This window comes from Pithys albifrons, chromosome 2 (genome assembly GCF_047495875.1).
Source record: "Pithys albifrons albifrons isolate INPA30051 chromosome 2, PitAlb_v1, whole genome shotgun sequence".
Taxonomy (NCBI): domain Eukaryota; kingdom Metazoa; phylum Chordata; class Aves; order Passeriformes; family Thamnophilidae; genus Pithys; species Pithys albifrons.
In genome coordinates, this window is record NC_092459.1 from 80,639,981 (window position 1) to 80,662,723 (window position 22,743).

General features: G+C 37.9%; 1 protein-coding gene across 1 annotated transcript in view; it reads left to right on the forward strand.

Annotated features, from left to right (window-relative positions):
- The window catches only part of KIF26B (kinesin family member 26B), a 287,900-nt gene that overhangs the window by 114,198 nt on the left and 150,959 nt on the right, over positions 1 to 22,743 (forward strand). Inside the window, exon 4 of the mRNA XM_071575037.1 lies at positions 3,797 to 3,963. Coding sequence (XP_071431138.1) covers positions 3,797 to 3,963 — 167 coding nt within the window. The remainder of the gene's footprint in view (positions 1 to 3,796; positions 3,964 to 22,743) is intronic.

Consider the following 22,743-nt stretch of genomic DNA (forward strand, 5'->3'; position numbering starts at 1 on the left):
GAGGAACCCACTTGTACAAAGTCATGGGGTATAAACAATATTCTGAAAAGTACTGGATGCCTAAAAGGTTCACAGCTGGGCCCAGAATTTGGTGTAGCACCATCTTTATCTTTCATCTCAACTGGCTACATGACCAAAGGCATATAAAGAAAAGATGGCAACAGAGTGACTTGAACTTGTTCGGACAAAATCTGTTCTGTTAGAGGTTATGGGTGTTGAAGTATCACAAGGTACTTCTCTGGGCTTTCACCTTTGTAACACCCACTGGTGTTGTAAGCTTTCTAGATTAGCAATTGGAGAATGTTTGAAATTCAACGGAATATTTCAGCTTTCATTGCTTCTGGAGACATTTACTGTTGAGAAATCCCACATGGGCAGAAAGTAATAAAGTATGAAAACTGGAGAAAACTTCTACATTAGGAAATTCTGGACCATGGTTTAAGCCAGTTTTTATTTTGTCTTGATTTTTCTATGTCTTATGTTAGGTGAAACAAGGTTTGTTCCCATTTTAGTATCCCTGTAATACACTGTTGACTACAAAGTGTCCGTGTTGAGGAAAAGAGTAAATCAAAGGAGCTCAAGGACAGATAGATGCACATTTAGAGTTTAGTTCTGAGCGGCTTCATGCTGAGAAACAGATTTTCTTTTTTGTCCCGGAAGTGTGCCAGCATCAGTGAGGGAACCAGGCAGTACTGCTAGACCCTCAGGATGAAGAGAGTGTTTAACTAGTCCAACACACTGCGTTATGAGTCTCCATCCAGGGCATCTCTAGGAGGGCTCTCAGGAATGCTGCTTTTCACAAGTTATACATCAGTGTCAATGTCAAGAATAGCTTCCTGTGTTCTGCAACAAAACAAGTGGTGTGAATGAATAGAAAGGAGAGCTGCTGCCTGTCCAGAAGGCTCTGGTGGTCAGTACCATACTAATGTCTCACAGCTTGCAGCTGGAGAAGTTGATCATTCCTGTAGTACTTGGACTGTTGTGTAGGACACACAACAAAGTAGCAGTAGTACTGAAAAGCTTACATTTATATAGAAATGACCCCATTTTGCATCTGCCTATTGTACATGCAATTATGAAAATAAGTATCTCTCCCCTCAGTGCTATGGATAGTGTGGTACTCCACAAATACAGAATTTGTAAATACATTCAATTTTTTTCCAGTTTCTTCTTCAGTTCCTTTATATTTTACTGTAGGAAAAGTGACCTAAATCACGGGCTTTATGAGATCTTCATCCCTATTTATTAAAAAAGCATTAGCATTCCATTTTCTGACTAATATCTACTTCTCTGTGAGTGCATAGGGTAGAGGAACTGGTTTATATATTTCTAAAAGAATCCTATGTTTCTTTGATAAGTGATTGTTTTGGAGCACTTGTATTTAAGAACTAGTTATTCAAAAAACTCAGGAATGAAGGCTCTAAACAGATTCTGAGGAAGCTTGAAAGTAACACTTTTTGGGCAATATCCACAATAACTTTGGCATTTTATTGCTCTGTGCTGTTCACATTATAAGGACTTGTGGATGTGGACATGGATCACAGGAAAGTCTCTATAATCACAGAAACCATGTCATCAACATGAAATGTCATGTTGGATGTTTTCTGGTTGTTCCAAATAGCAAGATGCGCAAATCCTTTCCTGTTTTGCAGTTGGCTGAAATGCCTCTCAAGCCTCACCATTTTACAACTTCAGGGGATCTGCTGACACCAGCAGAAATGTACTGCACTCTGTTGAAATTCATATTTGGAGCTGCAAATATTTATTTGACAGAAGATGGGGAGGTCATGATTGCCGTTCAGAAATGTGAACTCATCAACTTAACTGCTGTCTAGTGGCCATGGGAGTAGCACTTCCTAGTGACACTGTCAACAATGGTAATTAGTTAATGATAATCGATTCTGATTTCACATGTATGAATTGGATGAGCTAAGATGAGGTTAGGTTTATATGTATACTCAGCTCTGAAGAGAGGGCTTTTAAAATCTGTCTGTTTAGCAGTTCCCAATAAAGAAGGAAATAAATTTGGTTTCAGGATAATTTGAGGGGACAGAACAGAATCTTTTCTAGCTCACTGCAAATATAAATAGCTAAGCCAGCAAAAATTATGTAATATTTAAGGAACTATTGTTTAGTGAATTTAAGTGCCTTGGATGCCCTAAGTGGATGTAGAACACTGAAGAACTGTCTGCCTGTGTACTGGAAGTTCAAGGAGGTATCCTGGCAGACAGCCTAAATTCCTGCATTCTAACAGTAGAATGAGATGATTTAAATCCAGGATTTCACCTATAGCCTTCTGAGTGCACTGCTCATTCAGTGTAGAGAATCCTGTAAATTAGAAGGGCTCAGCATGGGTTTAACAGGATGGGGGCATTTTCAGCAAATTTACTGGTTCCTCATGAAAATAGGGTGTGGCTACTTTAGCATTCCCATTCTTGAAGTAATACAGTTGATTGGTCTAAAAGTATGCAAAACAAGGATAAAGTTTGTCTTCTTAGCCATAGTAGAATGGGTAGCCATTCTCTGAGAGAAACAAAGGTTACATGATAGTTGGTCTAAAAAAAGTTGCCATATCATATGTCTTTTTCCTTTCCCAAATGCAAATCAATTCTTTAACTTTGTCATTAATAACTGAAATGTTTAACAGCTGAAATAAAGGAAGCCTGAGTGGAAAAAGAACTACAGAATGATTTCAAGTATTTTTGTTGACCTGCCTCACAAAGATGTTCTGTTATTATTGTGTGATAAGTAGAAGCATGAAAACTGAAATTGAGCAGGTGAGAGACTGCCTCTTATAAACTTTTTGCAGGGAGAAGGAAGCTATGCCGTGGATGATTGCTAGCAATCATCCACGGGAGGGTTATTTGAAGGAATGTGTTACAGTTTTGTGACACATTGGTGAACAGAAGCTATTTGTGGTTGAAATGACGGGAGGAGGAAAGGAAAGTTGTTAGGACTTGCACAAAGTACAGTAGATGACATTACATTGCTGTAAATTCATGCAGAAGAAGACAAGAAACTGAAACCAAAGTTTTGAGGAGGTGCTTCTTAGAGCTGACCAAGCTTTCTCTGAAGTCAAAGGATCTTTTCCCTGATTTGAGGAGAGCTGAGTCAAGTCTATTTGATTCTTTGCCAATCAATGAAAAGCTGACATGAGGCTTCCTAACAGGGAAAAAGATGTTAAATGGGCCCTCAGAAGAATGAAATCATAAGATGTTTAAAATCTTTTAAGAAAGCCAATGAAAGTGAGTAGTGATGATCCCAGTTTTCCAGGGAGATGATAAATTGTCTAAGATCCCAAGGGACTTCTTATGCTGTGTATTTGGGTTTGCTGGAGAAAGGTCAACAAAAATACTCACTAAATTAGTGTTGTGTTAGTTTACAAAGGCAAAACCAATGTTGTTGATTTTTATTTGGGTTTTTTTTTTCCGCCTAAAGTAAAATATAACTATCTTGCTCAGAGCTAAGCTGTCTCTCTCATACCATAAGGTAAAACCAAGCAATCATTATGCTTTACTCTTTCTTTTCTGTATGGATGGAAAGCCAGAGACATTACTGACATTTTTAGTGACAGGATAAATTTATCCTGTTAGTTTTAATGCAGACAATGTTAGAGCTGAGCTAAAGTACTGTAGATTAGCATGGAAGAAGCAATAAGCTTGTCCACAGAGCAGCAAAGATGTAGTGAATATAATGCCTTTCTTATTCCATCTGCAACCTGGAGGCACTCCTGGATTAGGAGGGGTCAGCTAGTGAGCTTTAGCTGATGACACTTCTGTTTATTTTTTGTCTTCAGATATCTCAGCTTATGACAGAGACTAGTCGAGAGGGCCTGACTGAAGCAGCGCTGAACCGCTACAATGCAGACAAACCCTCCCTGTGCAGCTTCCCTGCTTCCCAGAGCACATATGTTGCCAGTGAAGTTTCTACAGGCACCTCGGTGGCAGCATCATTTTTTGCCAGGTAAGAGAGATTTCTCAGATTTTCCTTCCTTGGAAACATAATTTCTTTCAAAGGAGATGACTCTGTACTGAAGAAATGGGATTGTGAAAAGATAGCTATAGATACAGCTCTGTCACAAACTTTTGGGAATTACCCTGAAAATGTTGTTTAATCCACCTGTGTGCATTTATATGTAAAATGGGGATAATATTTCTATTCTCTTCCATATAATATTTCTTTAAATCTTGATTTGGGGTAAAATGTGTTTGCACTCCCAGAATAATATTTGATTTAATGATATTTTTAGAAGACTGTATCCCTGAATGAGAAGAGGCTATCCAAGTAATTTTATGAGATAGGCAACTAATTTTAGAGCTAAATGGAGGTGGGTAGTTCTGTTTAGACTTCTTTATTGAATTTTACTTCCATCTAGGTAAATTATCAAGATTTCCACTTTTAGACTGAAAAGTTAATGTTTCTGATTTTAGCTCCTGTCCCTGTCATCCCATTAAATTGACTTGAGGTTCTAAATTCGGCCTTGAAATGCCCTTTCTATTGAATATTCAGACAGTGTAAAAAAAATCTTGATGAGATAAAATTTAATTAAAGAAATCTTATGACTATCTGTATTGAATTGTGGGTGAGAATGTTTTGTTAAATGGGCATAACGGCTAATAAATGAAATATCAATTATCACCATGGAAATATTTTTTTTGTGCAGAAATATGCTCTTTGCAGAACATAATCTCTTTAGCCCAGTTGAATTCTTATGTAACAAAAGACATTTAAATAAACCTTGTCTTTTAGTGCTTTTTATTAATTAGAAGATTGACTTGGGAAGAGTTGTGAAAGTAATGAAACAACAAGAGAATAAGCTATTATTATGGCACTTCCAATCCAATCCAGGGAGAGATCTTGATTTCAAAACATGGAGTGAACTCAGTGAATGCCTCAAGCATTTTCAGATTAGCTTCCTTCCCTTGAGAGTGCCAAATTATTAGTAATTCCATATGATTCTATTTTATTTTAAAGGTAAGTGGGAAACTAATAAAGTTGTTGGACTCTATCAATCTGAAAAGAAGCTTTTCCTCTACTATTTTTCCTCACCAACATGAGGGCTACATATGTTCAATCAGTGTCAGGCAGCAAGTGATTTGAGTAAAAGGAATAAGAGTAGAATTTTAGACAATCCAGTTATTTGGGGAAGCTCCTTACAGATGTGGTACTGCAATAGCAAATGTGAATGATGACAGTGGTCTGCTGCCCTTTTCTGTTTAACTGCAGGCAATTTAAATTAAAATTGGTGAGTGTACACACATGGTAATATCTAACTGGTGTGCAGATTGGCATTAGCACATATTTTAGCATGAGCTGATTTATGAAAATGGTCTGACTCATTTGTTCTTCATTGTTTCACTGTTTATGCTGAGAGAATTCATTTGGTCTTAATGTACTCTGCTGAAATGTAGGAAACTAATTAAATTTACTCAAAATCCCTAGTATAAATCACAGCACTTTAAGTAGAACTCTGTTAGCTTCTAGCTGATGTTGTGAATTCTTGGGTATGCTTGGCCCCACAGAGGTCTCATGTTTAGACTGTTTACTTTTAAACTGTAATTAGTAGGACAAAGACGCCTGGTTTAGTTTGGGGTATTCCACAATTAGATTAATATCACTTATATAAGTCACTTTTGTCCTGAACGTCCAGTTACATCATCTGTTGGCAATTTAAGCAGCAAATTCAAGTCAGTTGTTTACTGTTTGACCTTTTAACAAGAAAAAACACAATTTGTTTTCAAAACATGAATCTCTTATTATTTTTTATTTTGCATCTTATGTATCTATTTGCATTTTTTAAAGTTGGAATAAGAAGCATAAGAACCCACATGCATGTGTATTATGAAACACAAAGTAGAAGGCCGTGGTGGTCTAACTCATTAAGGTGCTTCACTATTTACGGTATGAAACAGTCCTTTGTACCAGGCCTATGAATTCTAAACTTTTGCTTTTTCTGATGGTTAGTGGCACATGTAGTAAGTGAGAAATTATTACAAAGCCAGAGAAATTTGCTAATGTGAAGCTGAAGTTTGGAGTAGAAGAGTAGAACATATTCTTTTGAAATTTGAATAATGTTCCACAGTATTTCACTCTTAAGTTCCCTAACAAGCAAAGCAAACCTCAGATGAGGCTCACATGTCATCGTCCATTGTCAGGAAAAAAACCAATTAATTAAAATTGTGTAGTACAGAGGAAATGTCAAGGCATCTGTGGCAACTTTTGGTTGTAGTTACTTGAGAAATATCAGGAGTGGAATACTGGGAACTCATAATTTTTCTGTTCTCAGGCACTAGTAGTCCAACAGTGATAGTCACTTGACTGACCTGCACCTGGCACTGAGCCACACAGAAGTGTCCTAAGGCCACAGTGACTCTCAGTTTTTTTAAAAAACCAGGAGACTTATCAGATGTCTCAATAATTGACTGTTATATTTCATGGTTTATAGCTGACAGATTTCCAAACCAGCTAAAAGGGCTGCAGCTCTTGTTAATTGTCATTGGGATATTGCTGCAAGGGAACTTATGACACATCAGGATTCCCATGGGACAGCATGTGAACCTTTTAAAGGAACAAACACTGAAAACTGTCCAAAGGCTCAGTTGGTAGGCTCATGAATATTAGATGGTACAGGTATGAAAAATGAATTTCTAATGTTGATTCTGGCATACAAACTGAATTCCATCAGTTGTTCTTTTAATGACAAGCACCAAATCTCCCTTTCTGTTGAGGGCTATGACTCATTTTTGTCTCAGATATGCTTCAATCATGTTAATTTAGCATCCTCTTGCTTCTTACTGGTACACAGTTTTGATGAGAATAATTCATTTAGTGAATGTGAAATAATGTGAAGATTCTTTACACAAAAAGAAGAATTTATAGAGCATTTTAGATATTTTTTCATGTATTAATTTTTGCCTCCAGTTTGGGTCTTTGTCATAAGGAGCACCATGTCTTTGGGCCATCACAGTCTAAAGTGTTCTAGCCTGTTGCCTTATGTCCTCCAAATATGATGTAGGAGTGTGTCACCCCTTGTTCAGGAGATTAGCCTATGCTGGTGCTGATGCTGTTGAAGAGCTGAGGGAAGGGCCTTCTGTCACTTGTCTCCTTTGTATCTCTTTGAAGCTCTAACAGGCCAGGGGACGTAGCACTGAATCTTATTTCTATTTATGCTGGTTTCTACGTGGAGTAAATTTCTGGGACTGTGATTTCAGCTTTGGCCTGACTGCTCTGTAAACAAACCTACCCTTCTGAACAAAGCCTCTCTTATGACCGAGCTGTAGAGTTTCAATATTCTCTCAAAGAGTGATAGCACTGGAGCTGGATCGGAGCCTTTCAATTGTCCTTTACAATACCTAAAAATTTTGGGGATCTTGGTACTGTTCCTTGTTTACCCCATCACAGTAAGCTTGCTTTCTTGGAGAGGAAGAACTTTTATTGCATCAGGACAAAGGAGAAACATGAAAGCACTTGGAATGTAGAAAAAGGTAAAAATTTTTGAGGAGATATTTTTGAATGTTAGTCTTGAAAGTTGTTTCCTGTTGCTAGTCAGGAAGTATAACAGTGTATCTTGAACAAAAGCCTGCCTCAGTCAGAAATCAGATATCGTCATATTTGCATTAATTGAGCCTAATGGAAATATAGATAATCTTGAAAGTAGCCTGAAAAATCTGTTCTGGGGATCATTTTCCTTGTTTTAATACAACCAAACACTAAGCAGGACCACACAATGCTATTGTTATAGGTATAGCAAGGCATGTTTTTCTAACAAAATGTCCATATTTTTTGAAAACATCTTATTTTAAGATAGAATAGAAAAACTTTGTTTCATATATAACTGACATGCAGCTACTCAGCATGGGATAAGCTCTCTTTACAGTTATCTCCATTCTTGGAAAAACTGCTGGTGACCCTTTCCACGCTCATTACCCATCCCTGTGTGATTTGGCAGTTGGAGAAGGAGGAGATGAGGCAATGCCTTACTGCCAAGGCGATACTGTGAATGCTGTGTTCAAAGTGCTGCTGAATGTTCCACAGATTTTCCTTCCCCTCCTGAGAATCCTTTTCTAATATTTTTTTAAATTCTCATCCATCTTGCATGAGCTACAAAGCTGATATGAGAACAGTATTTGTGTCACCCTCTTGTTAAAGCTGCTGTGCTGTTTTGATGACTTGACCCTCCAGAGACTCTGGAATCTCATGTCTCCCTGGTTGTTGCATAGGAGTGGTAAACTTCAGTTTATCACACAACTTTTGATGTTTGCTGGTTTTCCTTGTAGGTCCAATATTATGTGGTTTTTATTGGAATTTAAAATAAGGAGCTGATCTGTACAATTTGTCTGTATATATCTATTTTAAAGCCCTAAGAAATCCTGAACACCAGGGTTTTAATTCCTTAAAGACTGTGTATAGTTTAAATCAATTATACCATTTTAGTGCCCTGACTTGAGTTTTTCAGAGGTCTGGGGGAAGTTCACAAAAATGAACTTTTTCTGGCATTGCAACAGAGGATTTAGCAGAACACGCGCAGGAAAAACAGGTAAGAAACAGAGGCAGCAGCTAGTAAAGAAATGAGTTGGAGAGGTTATTCGTGGACCACAGAGTCCAGCTTTGGCTTGGGAAGATCCACAGGAGAACCATTTGATTTGTGTCAGTAGTTTGGTTGCAACTGGTGTAGCTGAAGCGTGAAAACGGGAGGTGTGACAGCCAGGTCAGGAATCTGCTGGTGATACTCCTGTAAGTGGTGCAGGTGCACAGCAAGCTGTGCAAGCACACCCAGGGCATTGGTGCTGCTGAGACCTGAAAAACCTCTTGGGAAAGAGCCTATGAACACTGTCAGAGAGTGAAAGCTGCTTGTCTGTCCATTTCTGAAGGAAATTCTGTTGAAGTTTTGATGTTTTCGTCTGAACAACAGATAACCCACATGATAATGCTTTTACATGCTGAAGAGTGGTGTACCCAACTGCTCTTTCAAGCCGTGCTAGTGGTTCCCTAATTTGGGCACTGCTTGGGAAGTTTTTGATGTTAAATAGTCAGCACCTCAACATCCTTTAGAGAAAAGTATTTTCTGAGACTTTGGGGATAACATTTTGGTTCTTACTGTCTAAACTATGCAGACTTGTAACAGTATTTTCTTTCATTTGCTGAAGAAACTAAATTTAACAGTTAAATTGTGGTTATTCTCTCAGACATTTTGAAGAACTATAAATTAATAACTCTAATCAGAATTTCTACTCTTTTTCCTTCATCCTCCTCATACCTGCATAAGAAATACATAAAAAGAACGCTGAGATAAAAGATCCACAGACTGTCTTTCTGTAGGAGTGCTGGCAGAAAGTTTTAAAACATCTGTAAATCATTTTCATAAATATTTCTACCTTTAAGGCCTGTCCTGGGCTGACTAGTGGGGGAAATTTTAATCACAATGATTTCAGTCATCCTGGAAGACCATGAAACATTTAAAATTGGCACCTAGGTTTGAGTGCACATCTTCAGTGGCTGATTTTTAATACTTGCTCAATATTCCTCAGAAATGTGGGAGGTTTATGTTCATAGTCACTGCTTCTCTGTGCTCCCCATTGCTGGGAGAGCCCTAACTAGTAGGCTGTTTCTGCTTTCTGTTATTGGTGTTATTTCATGTATATAAATTAAATGCCAATCAAAAGGGAATTGTGTCTCTCCTAAAGCAAAAAAAGGCTGATGGTTGGGGCATAAAGAATATTCATGATTCAGTGTAAACAAAATGAAAATATCCATGTGAGAAAGACTATGAGAGTTACATGCAAGAATAGCCAGTGTGTAATAGTGGAAACAGTGATCTCTTTAGGACTTAATGCCACAGCTGGAGGAAGGGAAGGAAAAGTATTTGAATGATCTCTAATTTCACATGGTAGCTCTATCCTGGGTCCCAGGCAATTTCCAGTGATTTTTTTTTTGTAAAAGCTCACACATTCCCCATGACACTTTTGTTTGAATCAGTTCATGTTGTTTGATTACATAAAAAGTTTAACAAGATTTCAGACTAGGTCCACTTCTAACATGAATTGTCTAGGGTGCATGGCTGAAACCATGGTGTTTGAATTTTTGGATACTTGCATGTGGCAATTATTTAAACAAAAGCTTAAGAAAGTATATACACTCTTTGGACCTTGGTTAGAAATCTAGTTGGGATATGTTTAAGTTGACCTTGGGGTATAAACAAAAACAATTTCAAACTTCATGTGAATTAGATCCACTATATGTTGGCTGCAGATTATTAGATTTCATTCACAGCTTAAAATAGAGATAATGGACCTTAATTTTTAAACAGGGATTTGGGAGTGATCTGTGGAGCTATATAAAGAAATAAGCTAAAACTACCCTACATTATTGTAGAATACTTTACTTGCAGGGGTGTGCCATCTGCTTAGCCTCAAAGCATGCAACTGATAAAAAGGATGTAAATCCTCCTCATGTTCCTAATTTCTAAGTAATCCACTTAAGGTAAACAACTCTGTACATATGAAGTCAACAAATACAGTTTTCTGGTCTAAGCATGTTTTAAAAATATAATTATTTAGAAGATTCTGAAAGAAAATATTACTATCCAGAACAATTTTTCAAGTGAAATTCCAGTCTGTGAAAGGTATGCTACTTTGATGTTTTGTTTTTATTGAACTATGCTACACCTGCTGCTTTGCATTGCACGAGTCGAGTGCTTTCTGACCTGCACTTGCCCCACATATGGTATATTTTGTATTGATGGTAATGGCAGTCACTGAATAATGTCATTATTGAAATGGTCATCAAGATTTGCAGTTTCTTGTGTTACTGGCCTTTCATAGTTTTGAGAAAACTTATCCTTTTCCTCCCTTTTTCTTTGGAAAGTTTTGAGATACTATGCTGTTTCTCTGTGATGCAATGAATGTCTGGTTCTGTGAAGCAAGGACTCATACCATGAAATTTTTTCTGCTTAAGAGATTATCTTAAAATGCATGTCTTGTCTCCTAAGTATAATTTATTATATTATTTCTTTCTAATATGTATTGCCTGAAAACTAGAATCCCAGAGTTTTTCTCATTCCTGTAAGAATCTGATGGTTAGTTCTAACTTTTTGTTTCTATAAATCTATGAGTATTTTGCACCATTTTAATTTTTACTTTCTTACTAACACAAATTTGAACTTGTGTCTGAAATTAATTTTCCCTGTTAATTTTTATATGATCAGTTTTATTCAATTTTTAAATTTAAAGAATTCATCTGGGAATACATTTGAGTGTGCTCTTCCCTCCTTTTTTTCTGTCTGCTAATTTTCTCAAGTACGTGTTGTGAAAATGCATAATAACTGAGGACCTGTTTACCTTGTAAACAAGCATGGTCCAGCTCTCTCAGATCCTAGAGTCAATAGCTGATTATATTACAATGAAAAGGGCCAGTTATGCAAACACCTACTTAATCTACTTCATGCAATGTTAAGTGTTTTGTAGAAGCTCTCAAGTGTTATGTAGCCTCTGTCAAGGCAGAAGGAGGTAACCAAGACACTTCCTGTCTTCAGGAACTGTGCTGTCCTCCTTGCTGCAACTCTCGCCTGTTAGGTCCTGTGTACCAATAAATGCTTTGCATTGCTGGGAAGAGTATAGGATACTGATGATACAGCACTGAGGCCCTGATTATTTTAGTGGTTTGCTAAGAAAGGAGGCAATCTTTCATGAATTTCTATTCCTAATTCTCCTAGGTAATTTCAAGCATTCAGTACAAAAGTAGCTAGGTGTGTGGAAGCTGAACTCCTGCTGCTCTCCACACACTATGCGAAAACAGAGGTAACTTCTTTTCTACTTCTCATCACATCTTGCGATACCCTGCTGATTTCAATAGATTGCAAAGGGGGCAGCTAATTAAGTGTAAATTTTTGTCTTCTAATTTCTAACAGGGTTTCTGGAGTGGATAATACTTGCTACGTGAACATCCGCTCCCTGCGCTGATTTAGGAAAACCTAAAAGGAACTGAGGCTATTTCCTTTTCTCAGCACTGCCTTTCCCTGAAACCTGACATATACATTGAGAAAAATTGCTAGCAGCATATGCACTAATCCCTCAGCACCTGTTACCAAAGATTCCTCGTGTTCAATCTTGCTTTTTACTCTTAGGACAGTGGAAATAAAAATGGCCAGCATTAATCTTCTGACTTCTAGTATAGTTGTGACTGCCAACTATAGTATAGGCAACCTCATGTTGATTTACTGTTTTGCATATTTCTTGCTTCCCTTAAACCTTGACATGAGAGTTCTGATTTATAGTGTCTCTATCTTGACTTGTGGAGAGTGAAAGATGAATTGATGTAGTTGCACTGTCTATAGCAGAGAATTATATGCAACACCAGTTGTTTTTCCCCTCTGTTTTTAACAACATCAAACCAACCTTTGTTCAAAAAGATCATAAATCCATAGTAATGAGATTTTTTTCCTAAACACCTGGAAGTTCAGAGTGGCAAACTTTTGTTCTGATGACTGCTTTCCTGTTACAAGTACTGTTGTAGTACTGCCCCAGCAGCCTTCAAATTCCAGCTGTGCTTTACCCTGTCTGTAACATTCTCCATCGCCTGCTCAGTCAGTGTTTTCTTAACCTTGAGAGCAATCTGCTCAATGGCTAAATGACTGGTTTTTCCTTATGATTACCAGGGAATACAAACCATTTTAGTTTTTCTTGGTCATAGAATAAAAACTCCAACAAGAAAATGTGCTGAAATGTTGAAGTATTTGGTTATTACCAAATAATTTCATATTAGATAGATAACTGCCAGTTAGGCTTATATATATTCACCCATGTGGTGTGCTTATAAAATGTAAGACCACAGTAGAGCTGTGTAAATGACTAGGTGGATCGCAGCAAACAGAGATTTAGAATCTCTTCACTCGGCTATTAATTGAATGTGATGCCCTTCTTACAGCTGCTATTCACTGGCATATTTCAGGCAAACTACTTGTCTCTTCTGAGTAACTCAAGTTCCGGAACACATGAATTCATTGCATGCAGGACAGAGACTCCAGAGCTTTCTACCACACATCTTGATTTGACAATACTAGTTGCGTTTCAGGAGACAGACCTGTTAAAGAATAAAAGAGGAAATGAAGGTACACAGTCATAAGGAATTGCAGAAACATTGCAGCTAACAGAGACAATTTTCTGTGTGAATGCATTTCTTGAGATTTCATGAGTTTGGGGTGTAGCTAGAGATATTTACATGATTGGGAATTCTAGAGGCTTTTTTCTCAAGTGTGTTTTCTGTTGTTTAATAAGGAATTTTTAGTGATTTCTTCAATTAAAGCATTGATAGGGTCTGCCTCTTCTATTCAGCTGTCTATTTTCAAGAAATCAACAGACATTTAATTTCTTTAATATCTCTGTTCATCTGGTTAAAACTGGTCAATGGATTCAAATCTCCTGTTAGAGTATAGTCAGAGATCTTTGGCTTTATTATCCCAAAAGTCATGAGAGGAAGGAAGCAAGCTAGTTACTGTATTGCGAAAATTGGAGCAATAATCTCTTTGAATCTAAGAAAGAATGCTGAGTAAGTGAAAACTGTGGAAATCTAGGCAAAGGCATAAAATGCCACATTAACAGACATTATAGTTGTTTCTTTTTTGAATACCGCTTTGTATGCAAATAATGGGAAAAATTAGACAGCCTTTCATTAGAAAGGAAAAAGTACATTAAGATAAATTGGACAGCACTGTGTCTCTTGTTCAAGCCATCTGCAAGCAAATTGAATTCCCAACCTGTCCAAGATGAGTGTATCAACACTGTATGAATATTCAAAGTTGCTTATGTCTGCTTTTGCTTTTTATTATGGAAAGAGAAACAAATTTATGTGAATGTAAGCTTTCTCATTGCAAGAGCCATTCCTTTTCCATATCACTCTTCTACCAGTTTTGTCCTTTCCTACAGCAGCATCAACCTTTTATTAAGACAGAACTACTTTAATGAGCTATGTTATGTACTAGAAATATCTGATTAGTTGTGCAAGCTGAAAGACATTTGAGCTATGTCCAACTATGTATTTCTATAATCTGCATTGTTCAGAGATTCCCAAGGCCCCGTGAACTCCTGTTCACGTCTTTTAATTAGCCCTAGAATTTCTGTTTGAAACTTTCTTATTCTGATTTATTTCATTTGTCTCCATAGGACATCACATGACAGGGTTTGTGTTCTGAAACTGGCATTTCCGCCAGCCTCAACTGTTACCTGTCATGAGTGAGATGCAAACCACCATGAGATTAAAAACAAAGAAAAAATAGAAAAGATAATTTCTTCAATCTTTGAGGTTTGTGTCTTTAGATTTCACATGTTTAGATTGCAGATGTTTTTCTTCTTTTCCCTCTCTCTGCTTGTATGAAGCTTAGAAGTGAACTTGCATAATGAAAGCTGAGAAGAATATTCCTATGATTCCACAAGTTGAAGAAAAACATTTTTTATTACAGAAGACATGAAATAATGTTGAGAGCTGATAGGAATAAGAAATGCGTGTACCTCCTCCATCAAGCTATGCATGAGAATGGGACTAGAAGGAAGGGAATCAAAATAAAGCTCTGAAAAGGAAATAGAAGTATTTCACTGAGTCATGAAATTCTGGGGACATCAGTGAGGTAAAATGCCACTATTTAAGGCGTATTCCCTTTATTACCTATTTAGGGTTTAGTGGAGCAATCCAGGTTCCCATAAACAATACTGGACATGACACTGATTCAGAGCAAACGGGAAAATTCCTATGATGGGATAGAATAAAAAAATAAAATGTGTTTAGGATTATGGAAAACATGTGTTGGTCATACTGGCTCGACATGTTGCTCCTGAGGTGATTACATACTTAGTTAATAAAGTCCAACTGATACAATACAGTCTGTGTTTTTCACTGAGCTGTTTGAGTTAACACCTTGTGAGTTCTTGATTAATACATTACAGCAATGTGAAAAAAATTAGGACTGCATGAAATAGACTAAACTAGGTGAAATTCTGTATTATGTTAAATGAGACTGTTCCTGTTGGGATTTGTTAGAGCACTAAATGGAAAAAAGTTGTTACACCTTTCAGATGGTGTCAGAAAGGTCACTGGTAACAAATTGTTTGTCATCTGTGCCAGCAACAGGTGTTACATCAGTGTGAAATGTAATGTCAAGAAACCAATAGTAAACAAGGTAGACCATGCTTATGGAATAGGGACCAATGGAGTGAGAAGGGCTCACTGGAAAAGATCTGTGTTATGATTAATTAGTTGCATATGAGCTCACAGTGGGACGCTGTGGCCAGGGGGTCTAATGCAACTCTTGAATATTTGTAAGAATAAGAATGTATGATGAGAGTCTGGGAAGTTACTTTAGGTCTGCATTAGGAATAGATACAGCCACTGCTAGAATACTTTGTATAATTCTGATGTCCACAGTCAAGAAAGATGTTATAAAAATGGAAAAGTCTCTGAGAAGAGGTAGATTAAAAGTTTGGAAACCATGACTTCCAACAGCTTGACTTTAGTTTCTCAAACAGATTTAGAGAGAGATGTGTTGACAGTGTGCAGGGAACCTCTGCAGGGAACAGAAACGTGATACTGGAGAACTTCAGTGTAGCAGACAAAAGCATGTCAGGATGTAAAGGCAGGAAGTTGAATCTAGACAAACTCTGAATCATAATGACAAGTGCATGTTTAGAAAAGGGCAGTGACCTGCTGAAATGAACAAGACTAGCAAAGAGTTGTCTTTTAGTCTGTTTTTTTAAATTAGAATTGATATTTTTTAAAAAAAGGCAGAAGTTAACCCTGTTTCGTGGGGCTTTACCAGTTTTAATGTAGGGAAGAGCCATTGCTTTTTCTATGTGGGAAGCTAAATTACAGAGTCATAATAGTCTCAACAATCTGGGAAGACATACTCACTTGTGAGTGAAGGTACAGCAACAAGAAAAAACTGTTTCTTCTGCTCTTTCTTACTCAATGCTGTAAAAAAGCTTGAGAAAAAATTGCCATGAACAAAGGAGTAAACTTTTTTTTTCCTAAATTTATTTAGGAGTGATTAAAAAGTAAGCATTTTAATTGATGTGGAAATCTTTGGTTTTTTCATAGCTTCTATGGGCACACATGTGCTGAAGTGGCGCATTGTTTTCCTGTTCTTTTGAAATTCCATCCGTTGCTTGTGTGTTACAGAAAGTACATCAGTGTATATATCAGTAGGGAGAAAAAAAAAGCCTTCCTAAAGTTGTAAATGCTTTACTTATGCTTTATTTCTTCCTTTACTTCTTAGGTTTAGGATTTCAGTCAGCAAAGGTGGTGGGTGTTTCACTTCTGACACAAGTAGATGAGTAAAAATCGTGGGAGTCAGAAAAGGCAGCCTAATATTTTGACATATAAATGAAGAGAAGAATTTAGCAGCAAAAGCTGAAATAAAAACATATTATTTCTGAAGGCAAATGCTTTGGGGCAAATGTCTGTGCTTGAAAATTACTGAACTGAATAAAGATAAAAACAAACAAAAAACCTCTACCAAAAAAAATAAAAATCCCAGCTGCTTTGCTTGATGGCTCATAAAATCTGAATAAAGTCTTTCAAGGGTTTTTTTTATAGGAAGATACTATTTTTTGTATGCCTAGTTATGGTAGCATCTGGTTCCCATCTCTGGGAATTCAGAGAATCCACAGGCACCTACACACTGTCTGCTGCAGAGAAGCTCTACAACACAGATAAAGCTTCAGACAAATGTGCAGTATGTAATGTAATGTAATTGTCTGCAAGCTAGAAAGATCTCAGGGTTTGCTGGAAGGAGGCAAAATCTGAATCAGTAAATTTTGATTAACAAGCAATAGGAGCAGCCCTTGCATCCAATTTCCTTTGTTCACCTGTGAAGAATGGACTGATCAGGTAACAACACCTGAGTCAATAAGATTAATCAGTCAGAGAAGGTAAGCAAGGCATACCTAAGGCAAGAGATGTCAGGGAGTTTCCACAGAACCTATATCCTTCACAGAGGGATCAAACAATGGGGTCAGTAAACTAATTGTCCACAGATACGATCAGGAAATATGAAGGGCCTTTTATGAATAATCACATCGAATTTAGTATCAATGACAAAGGAAAGCTGAATTTGTCTCAGTTATTTCTGGCTCATCACATTTGTCCTTCTAATGCTTTATCCTCTGTATAAACAGGAACTGTGTGTAAGTGGTCACACTGTTATCTTATGTGAAATTCTTTTACAACATGATAAGCGTTTTTTCAAATTGCTGACATTTAGTTTCTCAGAAAGCAAAATCTTCAGGTTGCCCTGAACATGGGCACAGACACAGCACTGATTTTTTCTTGTTTATATTGTGCTCAGCACATTGTTTTTGCTCCATGCATAGTAGGAATGAGAAAATAGAACATGTAAAAATTTTGCTTCTCTTATGGCTGGTGATGGACTCAACCTCAAGAAGAGTCAAATGCAACATGCCTTTAAGTACAACTGTTCTTGAATGAAGCTTGCCTTCATGCCAGGACGCAGCTTATGCCCATATGTACCCAGAAGAGGTGATTGCAGATATCTGTTGTGCCTTGGGGAACCACCATTGTATTGTATGAATGTGCCTGAATGTATAGTAAATGAAAGCTTAGTGTACTTCTCCAGGAAACTGAAGAACTGAGTTCTAGGCATCCCTGAACCTGAAAAGAGTAAAAAATGACAGCTCATGGAATGCAAAAGAAAATGCCACTGGCAGTGAGTGAGAGGGAACAAACCCTTCCTGAGATGGGCAGGTGCTGTAGCTGCTGTTCTCTTCCTTCAGCAGCCACATCTAAAAGAAAGGGGAGGTGCTGGCTATTATGTGTGACTTTGTGGCTACACCCCAAGAAGAAATGTGGGACTGTGACTGTCTCTTCCACACAGGTGCCTAGTTCTGTGCTACAAAAATACTGTGGTCTAGAGAAGAGACATTGTTTCAGAAATGTCTGTCCTCAGTGCTTTCTGTGGTCAATTTGTATGTTTTCAGTATGTGAAGCTGGGGTGATGTTAAGCCAAGTGCCTCAATCTTCCTATACTCTGTGTATAAAAATTAGGTACCTAAAGGAAGTTTTAACTCTGACATTAACAGAGTTGCTGCAAAATTGCCGTATATAAGGATGGCTTAGATGTAGGCTGAAGTTTACACCTGCATTTGAAGATTATGTACAGACCAAAAGTTGTAGGTTTAACTTGTGTTAAAATGACAAGTACATTGTGAATACAAAACAATGTATTCCTAACATAAAAATTTTAAAATTACTAAAGAGGCCCAGTTTCCAAGAGCAGAAAGAAGGGAATAATTCAGAAGCCTAGGTCCCATTTTCAAAAACTATTGAAGTGCTTATGAGCTTAAGTAACAGTGACTCGCACTGAATCTAGATACTTGCACATCCAGGTAACTTGTGAAATTGTGCCTGTGAAGCAATTACAACTTTTTCAGTATTTCCAGGATGCAGATCTTCCATCTGTGTTCTGATTCAGATTTCTCTCTGGTTCTGCCATAAAGTGCTATTCTTGAATTTTGGAAATTATGTTTATATTTAATTCTTAACAAATAACTACACTTAAACCCCAAACACATTATACATTATGTTAGCTCCAAGGGCCAGTATCCTAAATGAAAACAGATCCTTTTCTTTTTCTTCATGCCAGCTCTTTGTTTAGCAGTATGGCAATTGCACACATATATTCCAGATGTTCATGGAAACAAAATTCCTCTTTAATTTACAGCAGAATTGGTTTTATCCCTTGCTGCCTTTGTATTTGTCAAACACACAAGTGTTCAAACTCTTATACACAAATACCTACAGTAGTATTTTTCATGCTTCTTAAAAGCTATTGCTTGTAAAATCATAGAATAATTCAGATTGGAAGAAACACCTGGAGGTCTTTTAGTCCAAATCCCTGCTTGGAGCAGGTCCTGTTGCATCAAGTTGCTCAGGTCTGCATTTCATGGAGTTTTGAATATCTTTGGATGGACTTTCTAGAACTTCTAAGGCCAGGTTCCAGAGGCTAGCCGTGCTCAAGGTGGAAAAAAAATGCTATGTATAATTGGACTATCCCATGTTGCAACTTGTGTCCTTGGCCTCTCCTTCTGTCATTTTGCACATCCAAGAGGGAGTTTGACACTATCTTGTCTAAACCTTCTCATCAGTTGTAGACAGCTCAAAGAGCTCCCCTTCACCTATTCAAGACTGAGTAAATTCTCCTGTTGCTGCATCTCCTCCCACATTAGCTTCTCCAGCCCCTGACCATACTGGGTGTTCATCTCATTGGACAAAGGGATCATTGTCTTATTGGAGGGAAGGTCATGGAGATGTGCCTTCAGTGAGGTACTGTTCTAGAAGTATAAACTGCTTATATGGGAGCTCTTGCTATTGTGCAATTTAGCTTTTATTGGGACTGGTCTCAAAGATAATGCTCAAAATCTAAACTTTGAGATTCAGGTTTTAATTTCTAACCTCAGCTATAATTTTCATTGCTTTTACCTGAGCAATACATAGTGAGGAGAGGCTGAACTGATTAAAGAGTTGGAAAGAAGCTGTGTGATTTCATAGCTAGTAATTTCTATAGCCAACATTTTCTTTGCTCTTCTAGTAGTGAATATGGGCAATACTGTGGAACACCCATGACAGATCATTCATATTTGCTTTACAAAGTTCTTGGCTGGGAGTCAAGCAGCCCTGGCAGTTAAGCCTCTGTTTCACATACTCAGGAAGTATTAAATATTGATGTTTCTTGGAAAAAGTTATCATCACAGATTGAGCCGATTTGGGTACCACATGATTGTGTAGGCTGCAAAAGGATTTTTCCCTGGAGAGATTTTCCCTGCAAATGCTGCCGTGAGCTGTGGGGGATGAATGCTTAGCCAATGCCATAGTCTTGTCAGGTGCTCTAGGACTGGGGACTCCCCATCGGGGTAACAGGACTGGGTGGTCAGAGCCTGTCCTATTGCCCCAGCAGGAGCAGCTCAGGGGCACTGGAGCAGCCCTGGGCATTGGGATCCTCCCTGGGAACAGGCTGAGGCCAGGTGTGCCTACAGGCAGGGCTGGGCTGTGGGGAGCTGGAGCCCAGACCTGCAGTGGGTGTGAGGTTGAAAAGGGCTGCAAAACTCCAGTGTGAGCTGTGAAAAAATTTTTCCTGTGTCAGCTGGTTCATGTGAGCTGCAGTGCTGGGGAAGATAAAGTTTAGTGAAGCCTGGGATTAGGATTAGAAGGTGTAAAGCCAGAGCTGCATCTGTTGTGGGGCTGCAAAGGGGCTGCAAAATCATGGAGCAGCCTGAGCAAAGATTTCTCCCAGTGATTTGCAGAGAATTTTGGCTGTGGATCACATTCATAGAAATTATAAGAAAAATTGCTGCATTACCTGCAAAACTTGCCATACTATAAAATCATCTATCAGATTCTTAGAGCACATCCCAATCTCGTGTTTGTAGCCCAGAGGAAACACACCAATAAACAGAACTGTCTGAACTGTAATTTATTGCTGCACTGCTCAATTTGTTCAGCACTCTTTATTTTTTACACTGGTGTTAGCATATTTTTAAACTTTTTTTACTCCCTCTGGAGAGGGTCATCAGATATGAATATAGGAGTGACATTCATCTCCATGAGTCTGATTCCATTGGCAATGAGCTATCACTGCTTTGGTTTTCTTATTGCTTCAGCTGCTACTGAAAGGGGGAATAGTGGAGTTAGAAAATTCAGTCCAGGCACAATTCATTTTGCATACAAACCACAAAAAACCAGCAGCAAGTGCTAAGTGTGTTTTTTAGGTTGAGCTCTAACTGCTTATGCGTGTGTTTGCAAACAACAAATTCCCTCCACGCCCATGCAGTTAAAGACACAAAGATGATACAGGAGCATCCAAATACATACTTGTCTATAAATTGTCTTCAGATTTTCCTCCTTAGTATGGGTATCAGAATAGGAGTTTGTTTTGCTTGCTTGGTGAGTCTTTCTTAACTAGTTGGCTCTGCTGAATTTTAGCCCACACTTTCTGCCCTGGCAAGCACATGAAAATAAATGCAAAGTGGTACAGTGCTCACAGAGCATCCCTGTTCACCCTCAGTTGTCTTCTTTCTTTCTTTGGGAAGGCTCTTCTGGCATGTTCTTTTTACATCTTTAAAAGCTCACAAGCCTTTTAGACAGTGACACACATTGAATTGGCATTTTATTCTGCACAGTAATGGGGATGATAATATTTATAATTGTTCCATAAAGGCAAAAATTCTTCTTTTATTTCTTTAGTCTGTTGTTTCAAATTTGATGTTACAACACTTGTAAAGTTGTACACGTGCCTATGAGACCTGACTGGCACCATCTCCTCCCTAAGAAACCCTGGTTTCTTAGTGATAGATAAGTGAAGGAACACAGGGTGCTCCCACCAGGTCCCTAGTCTGAATGCCAGCACAAGAGGCTGAGACAGCTGGACAGTCAAACTGCTTGTTTAGGGGAGCTGCCTGGATTGGTGGTCAGGTGCGTTAGAGGAGCTGTGCTGAGATTTGCAGGGGCTAAAGTCTGGTATCCTGTAATGCACACATTCTCTGGAAAGGAGCAGGAGGTGTTCTGAGTCTTGCTCCCTTCCCACCAAGGACAACACAGCTTCCAATAATTTGTAGTCTGCTGGTCATTTTTTCCCCAGTGTTTTCCCAAAAATTCTGTGGAAAAATAAAGTATAGTCAAGTGAAGAGAGCTTTAAGAATCCTCATGAGCTATCAGAAGATATGTTGTTTTGTGTTACTCTATATAAGCTAGATCTTGGGGATTCAAGGGCAAAAGAACTCTTGAGTCTCTGGCTCCTTCCTCTGTGCTTTGATAGGCAGAGAATTATTTTTTCCATTGGTGTTTCTGCACTGCTTTAAATACATTGTCTTGAAATTCACAGTGCTTGTAGTAATATGGCCAACATTATTTCATTAGAGCCCAATACAGATGTCTAACAGTTTGCTTTTGACCTGCAGCTTCTACAAGGAAGATCTTTGATGTGTTTTTCAAACTTCTTTATCATTTTGAAAGCATGCTGATGCTCATGGAGATCCTGTTATACACTCTGCAAAACAGAGCAGCCTACTGAAATTAATAAAGATTAATTAATAAAGAATTAAAAGAAGGCAATATAATTAATGCCAATCAACATGAACCTGTGGAAAATAGCTCTTGTCAAAATGACTTGTAATCTCATCAAAAAGAAATATCAAGTAGAGTTGATTAAATGTAATTGCATTGATGTGAAATTTGGTAGTTGATGACTCTTAAATCTACTGGGTGTGTAAAGACAGGCAATGGCTAGGAAATAAAGAAAGGCTTGGAGTAGAAAGAAATAGGCCTTTACTCTGAAGACAATTAACTATTGCAGACCAAAGGCTGGTAAAAGCTTATTAATTACAATTTCTGTAAATATGTCATACAGATCTGTGGCCTGTTATACAAGAGAACATCCGTGGTGACCATGATGCTCTTTTCAGGGTGTAAAACCAGCAGATCTCAAAATATGAAGGCACTGAATGTAGGCTGGGGAAGAGTGAGAGGATGCTGGGCACATCTTGCAGAAACAGCAAGGAGATTGTAAATCAGAGATGGGTCAAGAGAAAGAGCTGAGCTGAGAAGCTATGCACTCTGAGGAGCAGTGAAGCAGCCTATGTGCTTTTCTGTGAATAGTCTTTAATGTTAAAATTTATGAAATTTTTAGTTTGTAAAATTGTTTTTCTAAATGCCTCTTAATTGCATGAATTCTCCGTTTTAACGTTATGG